General features: G+C 39.7%; 6 protein-coding genes across 7 annotated transcripts; 1 reads left to right on the plus strand and 5 right to left on the minus strand.

The window, feature by feature from the left end:
- Window positions 1-12: 12 nt before the first annotated feature.
- Window positions 13-5,266, minus strand: LOC17890261. The gene is made up of 8 exons (XM_006296369.2): window positions 4,799-5,266; window positions 4,148-4,480; window positions 3,817-4,076; window positions 3,387-3,528; window positions 2,869-3,237; window positions 2,649-2,780; window positions 2,426-2,554; window positions 13-2,319 (listed from the first exon to the last, which is right to left on the minus strand). Exons 1-8 carry the CDS (start codon window positions 4,910-4,912, stop codon window positions 130-132), a joined length of 3,669 nt encoding a protein of 1,222 aa, XP_006296431.1. The 5' UTR covers window positions 4,913-5,266; the 3' UTR covers window positions 13-129.
- Window positions 5,267-6,445: 1,179 nt separating this feature from the next.
- On the minus strand, window positions 6,446-9,076 carry LOC17888179 (probable protein kinase At2g41970). Its single transcript, XM_006295419.2, has 8 exons — window positions 8,971-9,076; window positions 8,628-8,809; window positions 8,269-8,519; window positions 7,893-8,019; window positions 7,522-7,795; window positions 7,246-7,378; window positions 7,068-7,154; window positions 6,446-6,733 (listed from the first exon to the last, which is right to left on the minus strand). Exons 2-8 carry the CDS (start codon window positions 8,722-8,724, stop codon window positions 6,608-6,610), a joined length of 1,095 nt encoding a protein of 364 aa, XP_006295481.1. The 5' UTR covers window positions 8,725-8,809; window positions 8,971-9,076; the 3' UTR covers window positions 6,446-6,607.
- A 563-nt stretch (window positions 9,077-9,639) lies between these two features.
- Window positions 9,640-12,773, minus strand: LOC17888261 (putative E3 ubiquitin-protein ligase SINAT1). 2 transcript variants are annotated; one of them, XM_006294609.2, is made up of 5 exons: window positions 12,534-12,773; window positions 11,661-11,811; window positions 11,211-11,496; window positions 10,705-11,091; window positions 9,640-10,273 (listed from the first exon to the last, which is right to left on the minus strand). In XM_006294609.2, exons 3-5 carry the CDS (start codon window positions 11,418-11,420, stop codon window positions 9,953-9,955), a joined length of 918 nt encoding a protein of 305 aa, XP_006294671.1. In that variant the 5' UTR covers window positions 11,421-11,496; window positions 11,661-11,811; window positions 12,534-12,773; the 3' UTR covers window positions 9,640-9,952. The 2 variants fall into 2 exon arrangements, with proteins under 2 accessions (XP_006294671.1, XP_023640467.1); XM_023784699.1 differs by lacking the exon at window positions 11,661-11,811.
- An 837-nt stretch (window positions 12,774-13,610) lies between these two features.
- On the plus strand, window positions 13,611-15,139 carry LOC17887678. The gene is made up of 2 exons (XM_006295543.2): window positions 13,611-14,292; window positions 14,593-15,139. The coding sequence occupies exons 1-2, from the start codon at window positions 13,858-13,860 to the stop codon at window positions 15,049-15,051; spliced, it is 894 nt and encodes a 297-aa protein (XP_006295605.1). The 5' UTR covers window positions 13,611-13,857; the 3' UTR covers window positions 15,052-15,139.
- A 141-nt stretch (window positions 15,140-15,280) lies between these two features.
- Window positions 15,281-16,531, minus strand: LOC17889695 (metallothionein-like protein 4A). The gene is made up of 2 exons (XM_006296002.2): window positions 16,292-16,531; window positions 15,281-16,223 (listed from the first exon to the last, which is right to left on the minus strand). Exons 1-2 carry the CDS (start codon window positions 16,378-16,380, stop codon window positions 16,067-16,069), a joined length of 246 nt encoding a protein of 81 aa, XP_006296064.2. The 5' UTR covers window positions 16,381-16,531; the 3' UTR covers window positions 15,281-16,066.
- A 141-nt stretch (window positions 16,532-16,672) lies between these two features.
- LOC17890319 (amino acid transporter AVT3B) lies at window positions 16,673-18,271 on the minus strand. The gene has a single exon (XM_006294237.2). It carries the CDS (start codon window positions 18,071-18,073, stop codon window positions 16,829-16,831), a length of 1,245 nt encoding a protein of 414 aa, XP_006294299.1. The 5' UTR covers window positions 18,074-18,271; the 3' UTR covers window positions 16,673-16,828.
- Window positions 18,272-18,465: the final 194 nt, after the last annotated feature.

Raw genomic sequence — 18,465 nt, forward strand, 5'->3', positions numbered from 1 at the left:
GAGAATTATTAATTTTGAGAAAAACAAAACCTTTGAAATATGCAGAGATCTTTACATGAAATAAAACAACCAAAGGAATTTTACTGCGTTCTCCATGACGCCAAACAATCCAAGAAATAGTATAAAACTTTAGAAGATAGAAAACCTCAATCTGTTACTAGTCTCAAACAAGTTGTACTCTTCACCAACTGTGTTCTCTTTCTCCTTCTTACTATTGCCGGTGGGATCACCAAAAACATGATCTCCTGAGAACTGCAACGAGAAATCCCCTAAAACTCCATCTTTGGAATGAGCAGAATTCGACTTCCTTCCTGTTGATAGAGCAACCGGCCCCCCAAAGTGGAATAAGGAGAAGTTTTCATCACTCTCAGTTTGTGGACCTCTGCTCCTTGGAGTTTCCATTGGAGGCATTTCTTTTATCTTCCTCTCATCTGCTTCCTTCAGAAAATTGTGTTCCAACGGCTCCAGATTCTGAGCTTGGTCCACAGTGTTCATTGAGGTGGTTTCAGCAAACGGATGGAAAACTGGAACGGGCCCAGAATTGAAAAAAGGGGCTGCTGAATGGTTCAATGGGGTCCCGTACTGCACGCACAAAGGGGACTCTCCATTCAGACTGTATCCAAGAGGACCAGTGTATACATAATGATTAGGATGAGGAAATTGCATTGACCCGTTGGCTGGAGCTGCAGACCAAGAGACTGGAGCTTGATGATAGTAGCCCATTGTTGAAGGAGACTGGAAGACTGACGACAATGGTATACTCTGGTTAAGCATTTGGGGAAACATCATGTTTTGTGGCTGGGACAGGTAGGAGGAACCAGTATTAACACTTGGTACCATTTTCTCCATGTTTTGGCTCGGAACCATAACAGGAGTTCCTGACAATTTACTTTCCCCGTTTTCAGCTGGAAGGTTAGACATAATCTTAGTCCTTAAAACGTCTCTTTCATCAATACTCTTTTCTGCCACTTTCTCTGCTATCTTCTTGTGACAGTCAGGCATATCGTTCCGAGTGCCCACTAGAGACTCCCTTCCTTCAGATTGCTGATTGGCAACTTCGGGAACAGACATCGAGGAGGATTCTGTGTTTCCATTGTTTGAAGAAGCTGTATTGCTATCTCCTTCACTGGGACATGAAGAGCAATTGTCTGAGCTGGAGGTTCTACTCATCATAGGATCTTTCAAGTACAGGTCATCATTCTTCTGTGTTATGTGAACTTCCATCTTCTTGTTTTCCTTGGTTGACTTACTAATATTCCCATCACCCAACTTTTCTGTAGCCTTGCAAAGAGCCTTTTCAATCTCTTCTGCCTTTGAACATGTAAATGATGATACCTCAGAGTTTGAGCTGTTTCGTGGATGCTTCAGCTCCACAGAATTTAAGATTTTTCTCACATTTCCTGGATCCATCATAGAAGCGTTTTGACTGTTTCTCATTTTGCTTCTTACCTCTCGATGATTATTTGACTGAGTATACCTATAGGCTCGGTTAAGCTTGGAGGCATCAAGATCAGAGTCTGATTTGAAGATTGTTTTGGGGTCTCGCATGCCTCTGGTTGCAGATATATTAGAATCTACCTTTTCCCGATGACCATTAATGGGTTTGCAACTGCAAGAATGGTAACTATACCTCTCAACAGTCTTGTCGTCCGCACATTGAAACTCCTCATGAGACCTAACGCTATTTGGGCTACCACTAGACTTTGAAGCTTTCACTCTCCAATTTTTATCTGACCCATTGAAGTGTGGTGAAGACATTTCTGATCTATCATTACAGTATCTTTCCCCAGCATTGCAGACAAAAGAAGCATTCTCTGTATATCTGCCTTTTTCTGACCACCTCAAAGCATGATCAGGATGAACCTCTTTCCAGAATCTTGCTGTCTGATGAACAGGTCTTGAATTTTCATGTGTAAAGCACCCGTTTTCATCTTCATGATCTATAATCTCCCTATCAGTGCTATCACAATAGTGGGTTTCGGCTCTTGGAGAAGTACAACCATCCAAACACTCTCCATCTTGATCATCAAGGGAACCAGGTGAAGATAAATCTACATCTCCATTTTCAATACCGGACTCCTCGTAGCCTATGGTGTCGTTAGTTTCCTCATCAAGATTTGTGGAGCCTTCTTCTTCCCTAAACATATTCGGCAGCATTGCTTTATCACTAAATTTTGGATTCTTCTGCTCCTTTTCTCGTTCTTTTTCCTTCAACCTCTCTTTTCTACGAAGTTTTTTCTCTCTTTCTTTAATTCGTTTCCTTTCTTTTCGCTCCTCTTCTTCACGCTTTTCTTTCTCTTCTTCCTCAAGAAGTTTTTTCTGCAAGTGTTAAGATGATGGAGTTGTTAGACAGATAAAAGCGTAAATGTCTTGTTAAATTGCGTAGATTGTCAAAATAATCTAATCAAGATGGCGGCGAACAAACCTGCTTCTCTAAGGTGACAATTTCCTTGCAGGCGATATGAACACGTTGCTCTAATAGTTTTGATGAAAGACAGATAAATATACTGTGTGCATTTTGACGGGCTGTGCCTTCCCTAAATGCCTTTTCTACCTAAGATATATTTAAGAATAGATAGGTATGAACACCTAAACAAAGAACATATAACAATGAATGGAAGGTTAACTTAGAAAAATCTATAACAAACCTGCTCCTTGAAAATAACTGTTGCAGCATCAAGAAGAAACTCTCGAGCAAGTTCTGGACTCTTAGCATGCTTTTGTGGACGCAAGCACTCACCATCAACCTCATTCCCATCTTTGTCTATCATGACTTCATCCTTATAAAGCATTGGAAACACAATGATAATATTTTAGCACGGAGATATCTTATCTGCAAAATTGCAAATATTTGAAGGCTTTGAGTACCTCTTCTTCCTCAGCCTCTTCAGCATGCTCAAAAAACATTCGAATGCATTCCCCTCTTTTAATTGAAACAAATCCGTCTCCAACCACAAGCCTGGAGTGAACGCACTGTTGACCCCTCAATGAATGGGCTTTGACAGATATCTCGGAGGAGCGGCCATTTTTTTTAAAAGCCCTAAGAGTAATGTAACATTCGTGTAATCCACGAAGGTCTAGGCCATTGACTTGCGCACTTCGATCATTGCCTAATTTTTTGAACTCGAGGATATCAGATTCGCCTTCTCCAGTTCCAATAGCCCACTCGAATTGATGATATCCAGCATTCTCTGTAAAATTTTGACTCCAATCTGCTCGGACAGAATCAATGTCCACCTGAGAAAATGCAATCAAACTTCTGATTCTACCTCCCAATATAAGCCCCTCAGGTATATTGATAAATTTACTCTTGAAATCAATGCTCTTGTCGTATAGGAAATAGGATTCCACTAAGTAAGAGGAAAAGGTGAAGTAAGATAAAAGACCTGATACTGAAAGGCTGTATCGGCAACACAAAACCAGTCAGTGCATCTTGGTTCTCTCTGCATTCGTTTAAGTTCCTTAAGTTCTTTAAACTCACGATTAACATTTCTTCGGCAGTCTCTACAAAACTTTTTGCATTCAAATCTGTAGTTTGAAAGGTCAACATGTTATAAGGAAAGGAAAAGAAGTCACAAGACAACAAAAAGAAGAGAAGGAGAACATAACAACTAAGTAATGCGTGCAATGGCTTGATAGGCACATCCCCAAAGTCGAATACTGAATCCCTAATTATTATTCAATTTACGATAAGGTAATTTGAGTAGTAAGAATCCATAATACACCCTAGCCGGAGAAACAAAATCATATCCATAAACTTTATCAACTGAACGTGCAACAGATCAGCCAAGAATATTAAATCAGAAAATAACAAACCTCTTAATTAGTTTTTCCACGAAATCCTCTTCTTTCATCCTCAAAAGTGACACTCGGCTTTCCTCTTCAAGTGCAGACCAAAAGTCCACTAATGTATCACAAGAGAGCCTCGTGGTATGCAAAGCACATGTTTCTCTTGTTCCATGACCTTTACCATAACCAGCCATCCCTTGACTTAGCCATACCCGACCTCCGCCACCACAGGCATCAGGATAGAGCAACTCACGCTCCCTCTCTCGGGCACGGGCACTTTCAAACACCTGCTAGAGCTAATAAGATCAGCTAGGTAAAGTGGACCAACCAAGTATAGGGAAAGATTAGATGAACTTACAGTTTGAAGCCCTTTGAAAGATTTTGCGTACAAAAAGCTGTCAAGAAGTGTGAGAGATCCCTCGCGTGTTGTTGAGAGACCTCCCCATCTATGAATAGCAGGGTTTTGGTAGGCAACGGTATATCTCCTATTGGCAGATGACTTACCGTCAGCTTGATCTTTTAATACTTTAAGTTGCGCAGCCCTCCCAGTAGAAACAATCTGCGAGAAACCTTCAAGCAGCAGGCCGTGGCATCTGGAACAGCACATGTTCTTGCGAGCTTGCTCAAACAGAGCCTGCTTATCAATCCTAAGGAGCTCCTGCCTAGCTTTGGGCGACAGCTCACTCCAGAACTGTCATAAGAAGTTGGAAAAAAATTGGGTTCTGAGTATAGTAAGTTATAAGAAAATATGTGGACGCATACACAGGTTTAACAGAGCCTCATCTCAGAGTATGGAATATGGTAACAAGAAATACAAAACCATGAATGAGACACACGGTTCCTGAGACCAGAGTAAATATAACTAAGATCCAGTATCATCAAGACAGAATCACGAGAACATCAATCACAAGTACGTAAAACAAATCATCAAGCAAAAGGCAACGATCAAATCTGGGCTAAATTCAACGTAAACAAAAAAACAAAAAATTTCAATCGGAAGAAGAAGTACCTTCTGCAACTGATCGTAGCTAACTCCATCGACGTCCTCAGACCAAAACCCAAAAGAGTAATGCTCATTCCTCTGTGCTAAACCCGGCATCGTTTTACACTTAACTTTGTTCATCAACCAATGATTCCATAATCCTCTCCTACACGGAATAGCGTCGCAACAAAAAACCTCTCAGGAAACGGAGCAAAAGAGAGTCCGTCCGATTGAATTCCGCCCAAATCGAGACAACGAAATCAACCCCAAAAAATAATAAAAATCGAATCGGGAAAAGTTGGAAGGAAACGTTCGATCGAGATCTATAGGACGAAGAAATGGATAAAACCCAATAACGGAATACGTCTATACGAATCCTGAATCGAAGGAATCGAATCCAAATTGAATTTGGGATTGGAAAAAGGGACGCAAAACAGGGTTCGTCGGGCGACGATGACGACGAGATTCGCAGCTAAGTAAAATTATATATTAAGAGAGGAGAGAAGAGAAGAGAAGAGATGATAGCTGCTGGGTATATAAGAGGGGACGGTTTGTTAACACAAAAAAAAAAGTTATTAATAAATTAAAAATAAATAAAAAGACCTAAAATGTGCTTTACTGTTACTTTCTTTCTTTACATTCTGGTAAAATAAATAAAACAAAGTAAAACTATCCATTTTTTATAATGTCGCTATTTAATATTTTTGAGCAAAAAATCCCAAAGTCATGTCTATCTCTCTTTTTTTTTCTTTTTTTTTTCCTCCCAATTATATGAAACCAATTTTAAAAAATCATTTTATTTTCTTTTCATTTTTTATTGCTATTTAGAAATTAGAATAGTGGTGAATGTGGTTTGTTTGGGATTTCAGCTTTGTATGGTATAAGTGAAATAGTGGGTCAATGTGTGGATGTCGTCATTGTGTTGTTTTTTTTTTTTGTTATTCATGATTTGTTTGAGATATATGAACAAGACAATGGAAACTTATAATATTACTAATTAAATTTCATATTGTAAAACATTAAATTCACAATATAATCTTTTTGAAACATTTGATCGTTATCATTGGTTACCTAATCCAAAAAATCATTGTTTTGTGTATGTTGAAATGTTGGTAACTGAATCGAATAAAATTGGAAAGATGACTCCCAAAAAATTGAAATGAGTACAAATTGGCAAACAACAAAAAAAAAAGTAAATAAGATGTAGGATTCAAATAAACGAATAAAGAAAGATGCAAATTTATGGCATTTGTCTCTTTACAAAAGAAATGGTTCAACGTATTAATGATACCTTAATTTTTGATATTCTAATCTGATACATATAATTGAAAAGTTAATTACCGACATTGACATATCTTTTTCTATCCACAATATATAGTAACATATTAATCTAAATATATATTTTTGTAATATAGAATCTGATTACTTCATATGTATAAGTTAATTTTCCAAAATTAGGTCAACACATTAGGGATATACAATCTACATAGATCTTTTAATAGTAAAGTGTAATAAAAAAAAAACTTATAATCTTTAAAATAATCTCTCACAAAATCTCAGAACTAAATTATACTATTTCTTGCAGTATTGACTCCTCCAAAAGTGAGAGTTTCGATTTAAAAAGTTCGATTGAAGGCTTAGATAAAACCTAAAACGAAAGGGATTTTAAACCAATGAAAAATTATAAGTTACATTCCATAAAGTAACATCATCTCTTATAAACCAATAATCATAGGTATTCGAACAGAAACGAGAGAAAAATAGCCATAGCAACAACAACAAGAACAGCAACAAAATAAGAAGAACAAGGAAGAGTAATGGTAAAACTGGTTATTTTTAGGATGAAGACTCAGGACCAGCTGGTTTAGAGTTAAGAAGAGGCTGAAGTGCCTTGACAACGATGGTCATGTTCGGTCGAAAGTCTGCCTCGTACTGGACACACAAAGCCGCCACGGCTGCCAACTGTTCGACCACCCACGAAGATAATTTCATTATTAGAAAACCAAACCAAAAAGATCCTAAACCTAGCTATATATGTCATCAACTCAAGATTTCAGTTTCACTAGCTTTCAATAAGAGACGTATAAATGATATCTAAATGCACTCAAATCTGATCTTCCCGCGCACTCGGACATTGGGTTACCATGAAAGCTACAAAAACCCATCTCTAAGTGATTGGTATGCTTATAGTTTTCTATATTTATTAGGTTAACTAGGTATTTCATGATACAAGTGTCACTACGCGGTTACACCAATGAAGACAACGCTTGATATATAGAGAAATTATAGAACGGACCTTGGCTACTGCTTTGGGAGGGAAGTCATTGTTAAGCTTCGGATCTATACATTGTTTCACTTTGTCTTCACTTAGTCTTGGAGTTGCCTATAACAAGAAGACAAAAAGTGAGATGGCTTAATAAGGGTAAATATGGAGTCCTTCGAACATGTGTACGTTAACTATTTGTGTTACATACCCAAGTAACAAGACTTTGTTGACCTTTAGGCATGGTATGATCTACGGGTTTCCTTCCTGTCAAGAGCTCCAATAGCACAACACCGAAACTATACACATCACTCTTCTGCGTTATCTGTCCTGTCATTGCATACCTAAGAAAAATAACACTCTTACGTTAACAATATTAGAGTAGACATATCCAATATATATTGTGCTTTATCACAAAAAAAAAAAAAAGTATATATATATCCGATTGTTATAAGCAAATGAATAGATGTGGGTTGTGGTATAATACTCTGGAGCGTGATAGCCGAACGTTCCCAAAACACGAGTAGAGTGAAGCCTAGCCGCGGTATCGGAGGAAGCGTTGGTCAAGTTGAAATCAGCCATTTTGGCGACAAAGTCATCAAACAACAAGACATTGCTCGACCTCACGTCCCTGTGGACTATTGGTGGCTGGACCTTCTCGTGAAGGAACTCAAGCCCTTTGGCTGCTCCATATGCGATCTTTACCCTTTGGTTCCAGTTCAGTACTGGTCCTGGCTCAGCCCCTTGCACTCCCTTTCTCCCTAACGATTGGATTGATATGATCCATATACGTATATGTCACATATGATTCACCATAATATGACTACTATATGAGTTGTGAAAGTTGAAATTACGTACCATGTAATACATCGTGTAAAGAACCTTTGGTTGCAAACTGGTAGATGAGAATGCGGTTATTTGCCTCCAAGCAGTACCCCAGCAACTCCACAAAATGGTCGTGTTTAAGCCGAGATACCACCGATAACTTGCCATTATAAACATGCAGAAATTAGATTAGTATATACCATTAAACAGTGCAGGGAAAAGGTAGAAGCTTGAAGAGAAGACGATCGATTTAAACCTAATAGGCAACAGAATGGTATATGCTTTAAACATTTTAGCATAGTGGGAGTGGAAAAAGGGATTTGAAGACTGATCATTTCTCGGCCAAAAGGGACCAAACCGTGATTTGGAAAATGAGCTGAAGGATCAGTTTTGTAGTATGTATGTGTACCTGTGAGGTGAAATCGGAGTCAGGTTCTTCAGAAGAGGCATCGAGCTTCTTAATAGCAACAGCTTCGCCCTTAAACTTGCCTAAGAAGACACGTCCATACGAACCTTCACCGATGAGTGCCTTGTTTCCGAAGTTACCTGCCATTCTGTTCAACTCATCCAATGCAATAGAAGGGATCTCTATGGGCAAAACCTTTGCAGGAGCTCCCGGTCTCGCTGCGTTTGGATTCCTCGGTTCCCCTCTATTCCCACCTATTCCAAACACGCAAAACGCAAACGCAAACGCTCGTGGTGAAACTCTAGCTAGAACATAAATATAAGTCATGTATAGCAAGGAACGAGGAGATTAGGAAAAATCACCGCCAAAATTGGGATTCCCGGCTTTGTTAGGAGGGGCTGCATACTGGTTTGCGGGGGGACCGGCGGGTTCCTCATCCGCACCACCGCAACAGAACATATCTTCAGATCTTTTGCCAACACGGGTTTTCTCTTATTGTTCTGTTTCGACTCTGTTGTTTTATCAATCTCTGTTTTTTTTTTATCTGTTGGAAACATATGACAACGTGTATTAACATGCATATGTTTCCCATGTTTATGAATCTAAAAATTTGTTTGTTTTATCGAGAGAAAAAATAGAATTTTGTGACAACAATTTGCAGAACATATGGTGTAAAAGATGATCAAAGAAAATAATGATTGTTACCTCGTTTCTGCCATTGAATCAAATCCTAGAAAATGATGATGATTGTAAAGAGTGAATTACTTCAAAAAAACCACAAAGGAAGGATCCGTTTCTCAAAAGTTTGAACAATGTCGGGGGAAAAAATATCAACGAGCCTGAAAGATTTAGAAATCTGGAGAAGAAGAAAAAAAGAGAGTTTGGGAAAAAGAGAAACAAAAAAAATAATTTTCTTAGAATGATTGCAAGTCTCTCTGTTTCTCTGTTCCCCGATAAATTCGGGAAGAAAAGAAAGAAAAAAAAAAAACACATTTGGCTAATTAGTTTGGTTATTTTAATATAACCAACGTAGGAAATGTTAAGTAGCCTTCACGTCTTGCACGTCCTTCTCCGGACCATACCAACTTATCATTCATATATATTTCTAAAATTCTGACACATATCATTTAGTTGCAGGAATTCATAATTTTATCAGTTTGGTACGTAGAATGAATGAATAATGTTGACAATTCCAAACATTCACCAAGGTTTTTTTGTCCTTTTAGGAAATCATCGTTCAGGATAATGATGCTTAACTCATGCACATGTGTTTTGTACTATTGTCACATTAACCATACGGTATGATATACATACAACGAAACCATTTGATCGAAGAACAGAACCAATTGAACAACAAATTTAGCAAAAAAAAAAGAAGAACAGAACCAAAAAGATCGTCTTCATCTCTTCCAACACAACCAAAATTACAAGACAAAGATTGTAACATTGCAATGCAAACCATAAGATATTTTTTTCAACCAAGCATGTGATCATTTTTCATCTCTTAGTTACTGAATAAAAAAGTTGACGAAAAAAATTTGGAATTTCGACTCCTCCCATATGATCAAGAAGCTCTCTCAAGGCTGTTATGTACATCATCCGTTATAGACTTGAAACAATTCTTCAGAGCTTATTTCTTATTTCCCATTTTGCTTTGGCATCATGACTCATTACTATCATCATTTGCTTATTCTTCTTTCCATATCCTTCCAGTGACTCGCAACTTGAGTTCTTCTTTGTCACTGCCGGAGAAGTAGAGAGCCAAGTTTCTAGGAATGATGAGTCCGTCCTGACTATCACGGACTTTCCTGTGACTGTCTCTGATGCTTCTTGGAATCCCTTGCCATGTCAGTTTACGGCTGTGAGCTCCAACTTCCAAGCTGTAACTGAATTTCTTAGCCTCGTTCTCATCTCCCATGAACCGCAGAAACGCCATGTACACTGGTGCCATCCCGAGCTGAAACGCCTCAAAGTGTAAGCAGAACTGCCTTCCGAAACAGTTGAAGACCTAGACAGCATCAGATAAACTATGATTCAATTCAAGTCGTGACATCGTCAGTTCCTTAATTCTCTTCTTATATCCAAAATATCTGTCTCATAGAAAATCAACAGTCCTATACAAATTCAGGGTTCAATGTTCAGTTCTATTCTGGTACTCTTGTTTTCTAGCGAAAGAATGAAGAAATCCCAACCCACCCTAGTCTCATTCTTTTGTGATAAAACCATGAGATTACGAGGTATCAATAAAGAAAGCAGACTTAACAAAATAATAACCATGAATCCCATCTTTGATAATCAAATCTGTTTTACGATAAAGATATGGCAAACAGTATGCGACATGAATTCCAAAATCATGACGAGATATTGACTATGCCAACTGCCAAGTACAGTTTAACAATGACTAGAGAGCTATAAGGGAATGCATAAATATAAAATTACCGTAAGCATCCATGTAGCATTCTCGACCTCATGTGGATTTGACTTCACATAACGATGGTTGAATGTGCACCCATCATGCATATCAACTTTATGATCATCTTTGAGATGGTCAACAAGAGTCTGAATATCACCCGTCACTGAACACTCAGAACCAGCGTAAGGACAGTTGTAGGATCGAAACCTGCAATGCTGCTCGTGCTTGAGCTTGCTGTAGTATGGAAAAATGTCATGACACCCTAAATTTTGGTACCGACATGGAACTTCCAAAGACTCTGCAACCTTCTCCAGGGCCAAGCATCTTATGTTACCAAGCTCATAGCGGCATGTAGGGCATGTGTTCTGCACTCTCAGTTTGCAGCTCGAACACAATGTGTGGCCATTCGGGCACTATGGGAAACAAACATAGAGGTCAACATTAAATAAAGGAAAAACAAAGTTAAGAAAGGAACATATTTTACAGATCAAGACGTATGTAAGTGACAACCAAAGGAAGAAAAGAGACACACCTGATGAATTGGAGGATACATGAGATTTGTACAAACCAGACATTCAAGGAGCTCATAAACACCATTGCTCGAGTGGAATTTACCAATGGAGCCACTACCTGATTTTGCTGGTTTATTATTAGCCTCAACCTTTGCCATCTTAACCTCATAATCCAAGCCTGTTGAGTTGGATTCTAGGGCCTCTTTCAATGCACTGCCACCAGGAGCCATGGAGAGTCCAAAACTACTCAAAAACTTATTAAAATATCTAATAAGTATAAACTAGCTCTTCTCCTCTCTTGTTCTTCTGCAAAAGAAGATATGATGGCCAAAATGTAAGCTTATTTACATCACGAGGCAAATTTAACAAGTACCAAAAACCTTGAAAAAAACGAAAGGAAATGTTATCACAGTCAAGCAGGTAACATGTTAGTTCAAAAATTGGAGCAAAGTAGGTTAGGAGGTAGTTACTTGGTGCAATTGGTCAAGTTCCTTTGTTTATTTCCGGAAAACGGGATCAATAATCTCTAAGCAGTACGACATACTGCAACTCGAGTCTCTTAGGATCGGTCCAAGCATAAAAAACGTAGCACAGCCACTTGGTTTAAATTCTTCACAATTCCTATCGAAATGAAACAGGTATGTAACAAGTTAGGCTTTGATAGTATCTTGGATAGTCGAAAATTCAAACAGGAAATATGTTCATGTATGAACGAACAATGCTAAAACTAAAAGCTTACAATTCCAATAATTTTTTAAAATGTTATTGTAGTAGTAACAATCAGAAGCTACCAAACAATCTAAGCTAGAGCTATCAAACTGAATAATCTGTTGTCTTTGCAGGGCAATCAATTATTTAATATGAAAAAAAACAGACAAGCATCAGATTTGAATATTGTTAAACTAACAATGACAAAAAAAGTTCAACCTCAGGATCTCAAACATGGAGGAATAAAAAATTGGCAAAATTTCGAAATTTTGAAATCAAATAAGTTGGTTTAAAGACTAAACTGAAGCTGAATTCGATTTACAAAAAATGTTGCTCGATGCATACTCAATTTAATCAAAAAACTCCTCGTCAGTGTGACTAAGTAATTTCCCATTCGAAAAAAGAGCTAAGCAATTGAGAAGATAAACAGAACCCATTCGAAATTTTCAAATAAAAGAGAGGTCAGATTCGTCACAACAAGGAGCCAGAGCACGACAAACAAAAAAGAAGAAGCTAGTTATCTCAATTCCTCAGCTTCCTGAGATGTTTCTCGATGCTAAATTAAGAGGCCATGGAAGAAAGAAAAACCCAAATTTGGTTGAAATAAACTTGAAGAGAGAGAAAGAGATACATACCCAAAGGGAAGAAATTTGAAGGCGGTGGGACGGTGGCGTTCCAGTTCAGATTCACATGAGGGAGGGGGAGGGGGGGGATGAATCAAACGAAGAAGAAAGCAATCAGTGATTTAGGAAGAAAAATGAAATTATGACGGCAGGGGCATAAGGGAGAGAGGGAAGGGAAGGGAAGGGAGGGAGAAAGGAGGATTATAGTTGAGTTGTATCGTGTCGTGTCTTGTTGTTGGTTTCGAAGAAACCCCCCCCCCCCCCCCATTAATGTTGTTTCTTTTCCTCTCTCTCTCTCTCTCTCTTTTTTTTCTTTATTACAACACTTTTCAAATTGAATTGGGGAAAATTCACCTATTTGCCTTTTTGGTCCTTTTATCCAAATTTTTATTCTTTAGGGGTCAATTCATCAAAAAAACAAAATGTGGGTGGGTCTCTCACCTACAAAACAACGAAAATGGTGTTCTCATCTCACCATTTTTTCAAATGTGTCGTTGACTTGTACATGCTCCTGGGACGTAAACAAAACAGCATTCCCAGCTAATGATGGATGGCTCGCAAGTCGCAAGTCGCAAGTCGCAAGCAGCAAGCAATCTTGTAGCAATGACAAGAGCAGCTGATCAGTAGTCTTGTTTGATTGTTTCTAGTTCGATTATAAAATCTCTAACCAAGTGTGTTTGTTAATGGGCTCAAAGATTTCGATAGCATTGGATTTTGAAACGACTGCATCAAGCAATTCTGGCATTGGCACGGTTCAAAGTAAATACTTAAGTGATTTTAAGTGTAAAAGAATCCAGATCTAGAGACCCTCTATTGAAGTAGAATCTTTGTCAATGGGCCACATAAGGAAGTTAATAATATGACTGGGCCTGAAACATCGGCCTTTTTTAGTACTTACCCACCACCAAACTGAGAAACGTAAAAGAAAATCTATAAACTCTCATCTATTCTATTGTATCGAAGAAAGAGTTTTCAAATGTTCAAAGACATTCTGGGTAACTCTGTCAGTACAGTTGACTGTATCCATAGTCCCAGGCGCTTAGTCCCGAGCGTGAGACTCACCGTCCGTTATCTAATCAACATTTTTATGTTTTGGCTACGCCTGTAAGCGCGTGAGTAAAGAGAAGAGCCAGTAAAAAAGTATGGGACCAACTTGCTTAAAAAGATGATTTATGAAGAGTGATCATATTCATTCCCCATATATCTCTTCTTATTGCACACTCTCCCAAAATCCAAACACAGCACTACTACCATCTCTGTTCCATTGCTGCTGCTCTGCTCTGATAGCCTCTTCCATTACTCTTGTCTTTAAAGGAAAGAGAGAAAGAAAGAGAACATGCATGCCAAGACAGACTCGGAGGCTACAAGCATCGACCCGGCTTTGTCCCCGCCACGTTCGGCGATTAGACCTCTTTACTACGTACAGAGTCCCTCCAATCATGACGCTGAGAAGATGTCGTTCGGCTCTGGTTGCAGCCTCATGGGCTCACCTTCGCATCCCCATTACTACCACTGCTCACCCATCCATCACTCCCGTGAGTCATCCACCTCTCGCTTCTCCGACCGTGCCCTCTTCTCTTACAAGTCCGTCCGCGAAGGCCGTCGATTCATCCACGACGGAGACGACATAACGGACTGCGGAGATGACGACCCGTTTCGGAATGTGCGCCTCTACGCTTGGCTGCTCCTCTCCTTGGTCCTCTTGTTCTCTGTCTTCTCTCTTATTCTGTGGGGTGCTAGCAAATCCTACCCTCCTAAAGTTGTTGTAAAGGTAACTCCTTTCTCACTCGGTGATTCTTCTGCGCTGAGTTAACTCGTCTAGTGGACGAGTGTGTTGTGTTCTGTTTTTTCCCTTAAAAGAAACAACTTCCATTGGGATAAAAGCCAACTATGAATATAATATTTACTTCCATTGGAGTATTTGGTTTCACACTTTTTCTATTGAAAAACAAAAAAATATATCTATTGAGAGAGACAAGTAGACAAATGTGCATTGATTTGGTTTGGAATGTGATTAGGTGTCACTTGTCAGACTGAAAATAAGACAAAGAGTATTGTTGTTGCACTGCAGGGAATGCTCGTGAGGAACTTGAACGTGCAAGCCGGTAACGATCTGAGCGGAGTGCCTACGGACATGCTGTCTCTTAATTCCACGGTGAGGATCTTTTTCCGAAACCCATCGGCCTTCTTCTCCGTGCACGTCACTGCTTCTCCTCTCCTCCTTCACTACTCCAACCTCCTCCTCTCATCCGGTGAGATGAACAAGTTCACGGTTGGTAGACACGGCGAAACGACCTTGCTTACGGTGGTGCATGGCCATCAAATTCCTCTCTACGGCGGTGTCTCTTTCCATCTCGACACACTCTCCCTGCCACTGAATCTCACTCTCGTCCTTCGTTCAAGAGCTTACATTTTGGGAAGACTCGTCACATCCAAGTTCTATACCAGGATCATCTGCTCCTTTACTCTCAATGCCAACCATCTCTCAAAACCTATCTCTCTTTTCCACTCCTGTACTCAACACCACTGACCACACGTGTGTGTGTGCGTGTGTGTATTCTACTGTTCTTGTATCTTTGGCCATCAAATATATTCATCCATCAAGTACAACTTTAACATTGCTACATGTCACAGACAATAAGTGATCACATATTGGTGGTGACTCCATTTTCTTGACATTCAAGAGCCAGAGATAATACTAGACCAACAAAACAAGGCTAAACTCCTCTTAAACCAAATTTAATCTATACAGAGACTATGTACAAAGATTCACCTTGGAACAGAAAAGAACCTCCTGCATAGAGTCGTTTTATCTGACAATATGTCCTCAGCTTCTGAGTCCTTTGTTTCTACATCTACTGCTTATGTGTGTCTCTGAGTAATATGAATCAGACATTTGATTGATGCTCATCCTTTGTTATATTGGAGCTTCTACGTACATATCCAGGACTATAGTTTTCATGGAAATCACAGGCAATGGGTGAGCATCAAGTTTCAATAAATCCATTAGCAACTGGAGATTGGAGAAGTAGCAATCACAAGTGAACTGTCCTGGCATCAATAACTTTCAATATAATACAAAATAGCCGTGCGCTTTATGTTTCACAAGTAAGAAACTTTGAGTTTTTACAGACTTCAGAAATTACAGGCTTTAAAATAAAGCATCTTCAAGCTTATTGACTCTGCTACTCTTCCAGCATCCAAAATCAGGTCTGTCTATAAGAAAGGCCAATTCATCAAGAAAGTCTCAGACCTTTACCGACTAGTAATTAAGAACCTCTACCAGTCTATAAGTAACACAAGCTAGCTAGTTAATCTGAAAGGCCAATATGGTTTGTCCTAGTATAAGTAGATTGTATTAGTCCTAGACCCTCAAAAGTTGTAAGAAAGGATATTCAGATTCTTGGTGTGGTATAAGACAAGAACAGAGCATACGATAAATATATATATATATATTGTTGTAGTGGACTTAATAAACAGTTTTATTTCAGATTGACTAGCTAGGACCTATCACACAAGCATGGTATAGACATAGTTAGGGATGTCTAAGTGGCGCAGGTGCAGCCCTCACCACAGGTGTAAACCTTGGTGGAGGTTTGGGACTGAGTCTTGGCGCAGATGCAGGGGTTGCAGCCGCAGTGCTCCCCACACGGGCACAACATGTGCGCTTGATCCCTACCAGATGCTTCTCTCATCCTGCACCTACATGCAATGGAACCATGTTTTTAAGATCACAACACATCAAATCCTGGAGCATAGAAAGGACCAACCTGCAGGAATTGCCACCAGGATCCGGAGCAGGGCAGCCACAACGATCGTTGCAGCCAGCGACAGAGCTTCCTTTGCCTGTGTCTGCCATTTGATTTTTCTCTCTTTTTCAAGCTCCTCTCCCACATTCATCTCTATATATCTATAAAATGACGCTGAGAGGTGCAAAAGGATATGTGGTGGCTACTATGTACCTTGTGGCAGCTTTTCCTCTAATCGCAGGCCTGACGAAGCATCATGAATTCAAATGTGCTGCGTATTCAACAACATCCCAAAAGGAGTTGATGTTTGTTTGGTTTAGCAATGAGTGTTGATGGCTAAATGAAGATTGAAACAGTTGAAAATAATTACCAAGCGCAATAAGAGCGTGCTTGTTTAAGGGATCACAGAATCAAAACATTTGACACATGATCAATGGTTATTACTTTTAACATAATAGCATTCCAACAAAAATAGCATAACAACACTCCAAGACTTTGACACTTGCTTTCATTGAAAGTAGAAAAAAATCCAACAAAAGAAACAAGTTGTCCACCTATCTACTCCTGGAAGATCTCACTCAGGGAGCTCCAAGTACCTGAGACAGCTAGAACGAGACCCAATAGTAGGATCCCCAGGTCTAACACCCGTTGCTTCCACCCCATATCATCTTTGAAGACCAATAGATGGAACAAAGTGGGCAACACAAAGCCCAATGCACAGCAAACACTGCTGCCAACCAATGACAAAAAATCAGCAAAGTTTGGCACCAAGAGAGCCACCAACGTCACTGCCAAGACTAGTAGCCATCTGAGCCACACACAATACATTCCACTCCAGAAACGTCTCTCCACGATCTCAAACACAGGGTTCATCATCAAGGGGAAAGTGAAGAAAAGGTTGATGCAGAGCCCAAGCTGCACCAGACTGCTCACCAGTCCTGTCCCCAAGTTAGCTGTGATAATATCCATTGTATCATCCCCAAAAGCCATGTAGCCTAACGCACCAAAAGATCCGTACATGACGGCGATGAATAGCATGCTGAGGGCCAACACTCTGCCAAACTTGTCCTTGTCCTTCATCTCGGATTCAAGAGGCAAAACCATTCCCACCCCTTCGAAGGCATAAACAGCCACTCCCATCCCATAGAAGAACACAGACATGCCACCAAAGGCGACAACTTGAGGCCTTTGTTCCATTGTAATCTTCACATCCTCCACAATCACCACGGCCATAGCACCCAAATCAACCACATCGGCGAATATGCTGAGAGGTGCCAAGTGTGTGAGCGTCTTAATAGAATTCAAACCCAACTGAAACGGAAAGCATCCCCATATGTAGAGACTCTTAGGGGACACACCCATTAAATGCCTCAGACTCATAGTCAGAGTCGTTGGCGAGGTTGAGTTGAAGAGATTAGCTAAAGTAGTACCGATGAAGATGAGGTATCCGACACAAAACCCAGCCTGAGACAGAATGATAAGAATGTCGACGACGAACCTCCCGATGTTGCCACAGACGGCGAAGCCAAGGTCTCCAAAAGAAGCGATATTGGAGACACCAAGCTTGCGACGGATATAAACAAGAAGCATCATGCAATGGTTGATCAAAGCGGCGACGGAAAAGAGGGTAAGCAAACCCATGAGCCATCCGGTGCGTTTGAAGGCGTAAGGAAGACCAAGGACACCAGCGCCGACGATAGCAATGAAGACATTGGCGAAAGTCTTGAACTTGCTCGACAAGGGTGGTCCTTTACTGAGAAGAGGCGTGTCTTCTCTCGGCCTCGCTTGGTTCCCAAAACCCATCTCTATACCTCCTGATTAGATTAGAGATGGGCACTCTGGAGATCAAACACGGTGCAGTCGGAGATCTAAGATAAGAGAGAGTGATGAAAGATGGAAGAACCAGCGCCATTTGCTCCCCCTCCAATTCTATTAAAAGCCAAAACTTTTCCATCAATTTTGCTATTTCAGATGAGATTGTGGCTGAGAGTACCTATTGACGTCTGTGTCTTTTGTTGTTGGTACGATGAAAGCGATTTTTGTCGAAGTAATTCACTAATTTGATTTGTTACTCTTTTTTTATTATTTTTTTCTCACAATTTGATATGTTCCTGTTCTTCTAAAAAAATCAACGAATAAGATTCTCAATGGGTCAAATTCAACAAAATAATACATGTGGGATTCAAAAAATTTCA

This window comes from Capsella rubella, unplaced genomic scaffold, assembly GCF_000375325.1.
Source record: "Capsella rubella cultivar Monte Gargano unplaced genomic scaffold, Caprub1_0 scaffold_4, whole genome shotgun sequence".
Taxonomy (NCBI): domain Eukaryota; kingdom Viridiplantae; phylum Streptophyta; class Magnoliopsida; order Brassicales; family Brassicaceae; genus Capsella; species Capsella rubella.

Excerpts from the sequence above, each read along its gene's own strand:
- LOC17890261 (XM_006296369.2), bottom strand. The coding sequence starts at position 4,912 with ATGAACAAAGTTAAGTGTAAAACGATGCCGGGTTTAGCACAGAGGAAT. Across the intron at positions 4,481-4,798 it reads GCTACGATCAGTTGCAGAAG|TTCTGGAGTGAGCTGTCGCC; the intron begins GTACTTCTTCTT and ends TTCTTATGACAG. Across the intron at positions 3,529-3,816 it reads GTGGAAAAACTAATTAAGAG|ATTTGAATGCAAAAAGTTTT; the intron begins GTTTGTTATTTT and ends TTCAAACTACAG.
- LOC17888179 (XM_006295419.2), bottom strand. The coding sequence starts at position 8,724 with ATGTTCTGTTGCGGTGGTGCGGATGAGGAACCCGCCGGTCCCCCCGCA. Across the intron at positions 7,796-7,892 it reads TTTACACGATGTATTACATG|GGAGAAAGGGAGTGCAAGGG; the intron begins GTACGTAATTTC and ends TCCAATCGTTAG. Across the intron at positions 7,379-7,521 it reads TTCGGCTATCACGCTCCAGA|GTATGCAATGACAGGACAGA; the intron begins GTATTATACCAC and ends TATTTTTCTTAG.
- LOC17888261 (XM_023784699.1), bottom strand. The coding sequence starts at position 11,420 with ATGGCTCCTGGTGGCAGTGCATTGAAAGAGGCCCTAGAATCCAACTCA. Across the intron at positions 11,092-11,210 it reads TGTATCCTCCAATTCATCAG|TGCCCGAATGGCCACACATT; the intron begins GTGTGTCTCTTT and ends TGTTTCCCATAG. Across the intron at positions 10,274-10,704 it reads ATGCTACATGGATGCTTACG|GTCTTCAACTGTTTCGGAAG; the intron begins GTAATTTTATAT and ends GATGCTGTCTAG.
- LOC17887678 (XM_006295543.2), top strand. The coding sequence starts at position 13,858 with ATGCATGCCAAGACAGACTCGGAGGCTACAAGCATCGACCCGGCTTTG. Across the intron at positions 14,293-14,592 it reads CTCCTAAAGTTGTTGTAAAG|GGAATGCTCGTGAGGAACTT; the intron begins GTAACTCCTTTC and ends GTTGCACTGCAG.
- LOC17889695 (XM_006296002.2), bottom strand. The coding sequence starts at position 16,380 with ATGGCAGACACAGGCAAAGGAAGCTCTGTCGCTGGCTGCAACGATCGT. Across the intron at positions 16,224-16,291 it reads CCTGGTGGCAATTCCTGCAG|GTGCAGGATGAGAGAAGCAT; the intron begins GTTGGTCCTTTC and ends CATTGCATGTAG.
- LOC17890319 (XM_006294237.2), bottom strand. The coding sequence starts at position 18,073 with ATGGGTTTTGGGAACCAAGCGAGGCCGAGAGAAGACACGCCTCTTCTC.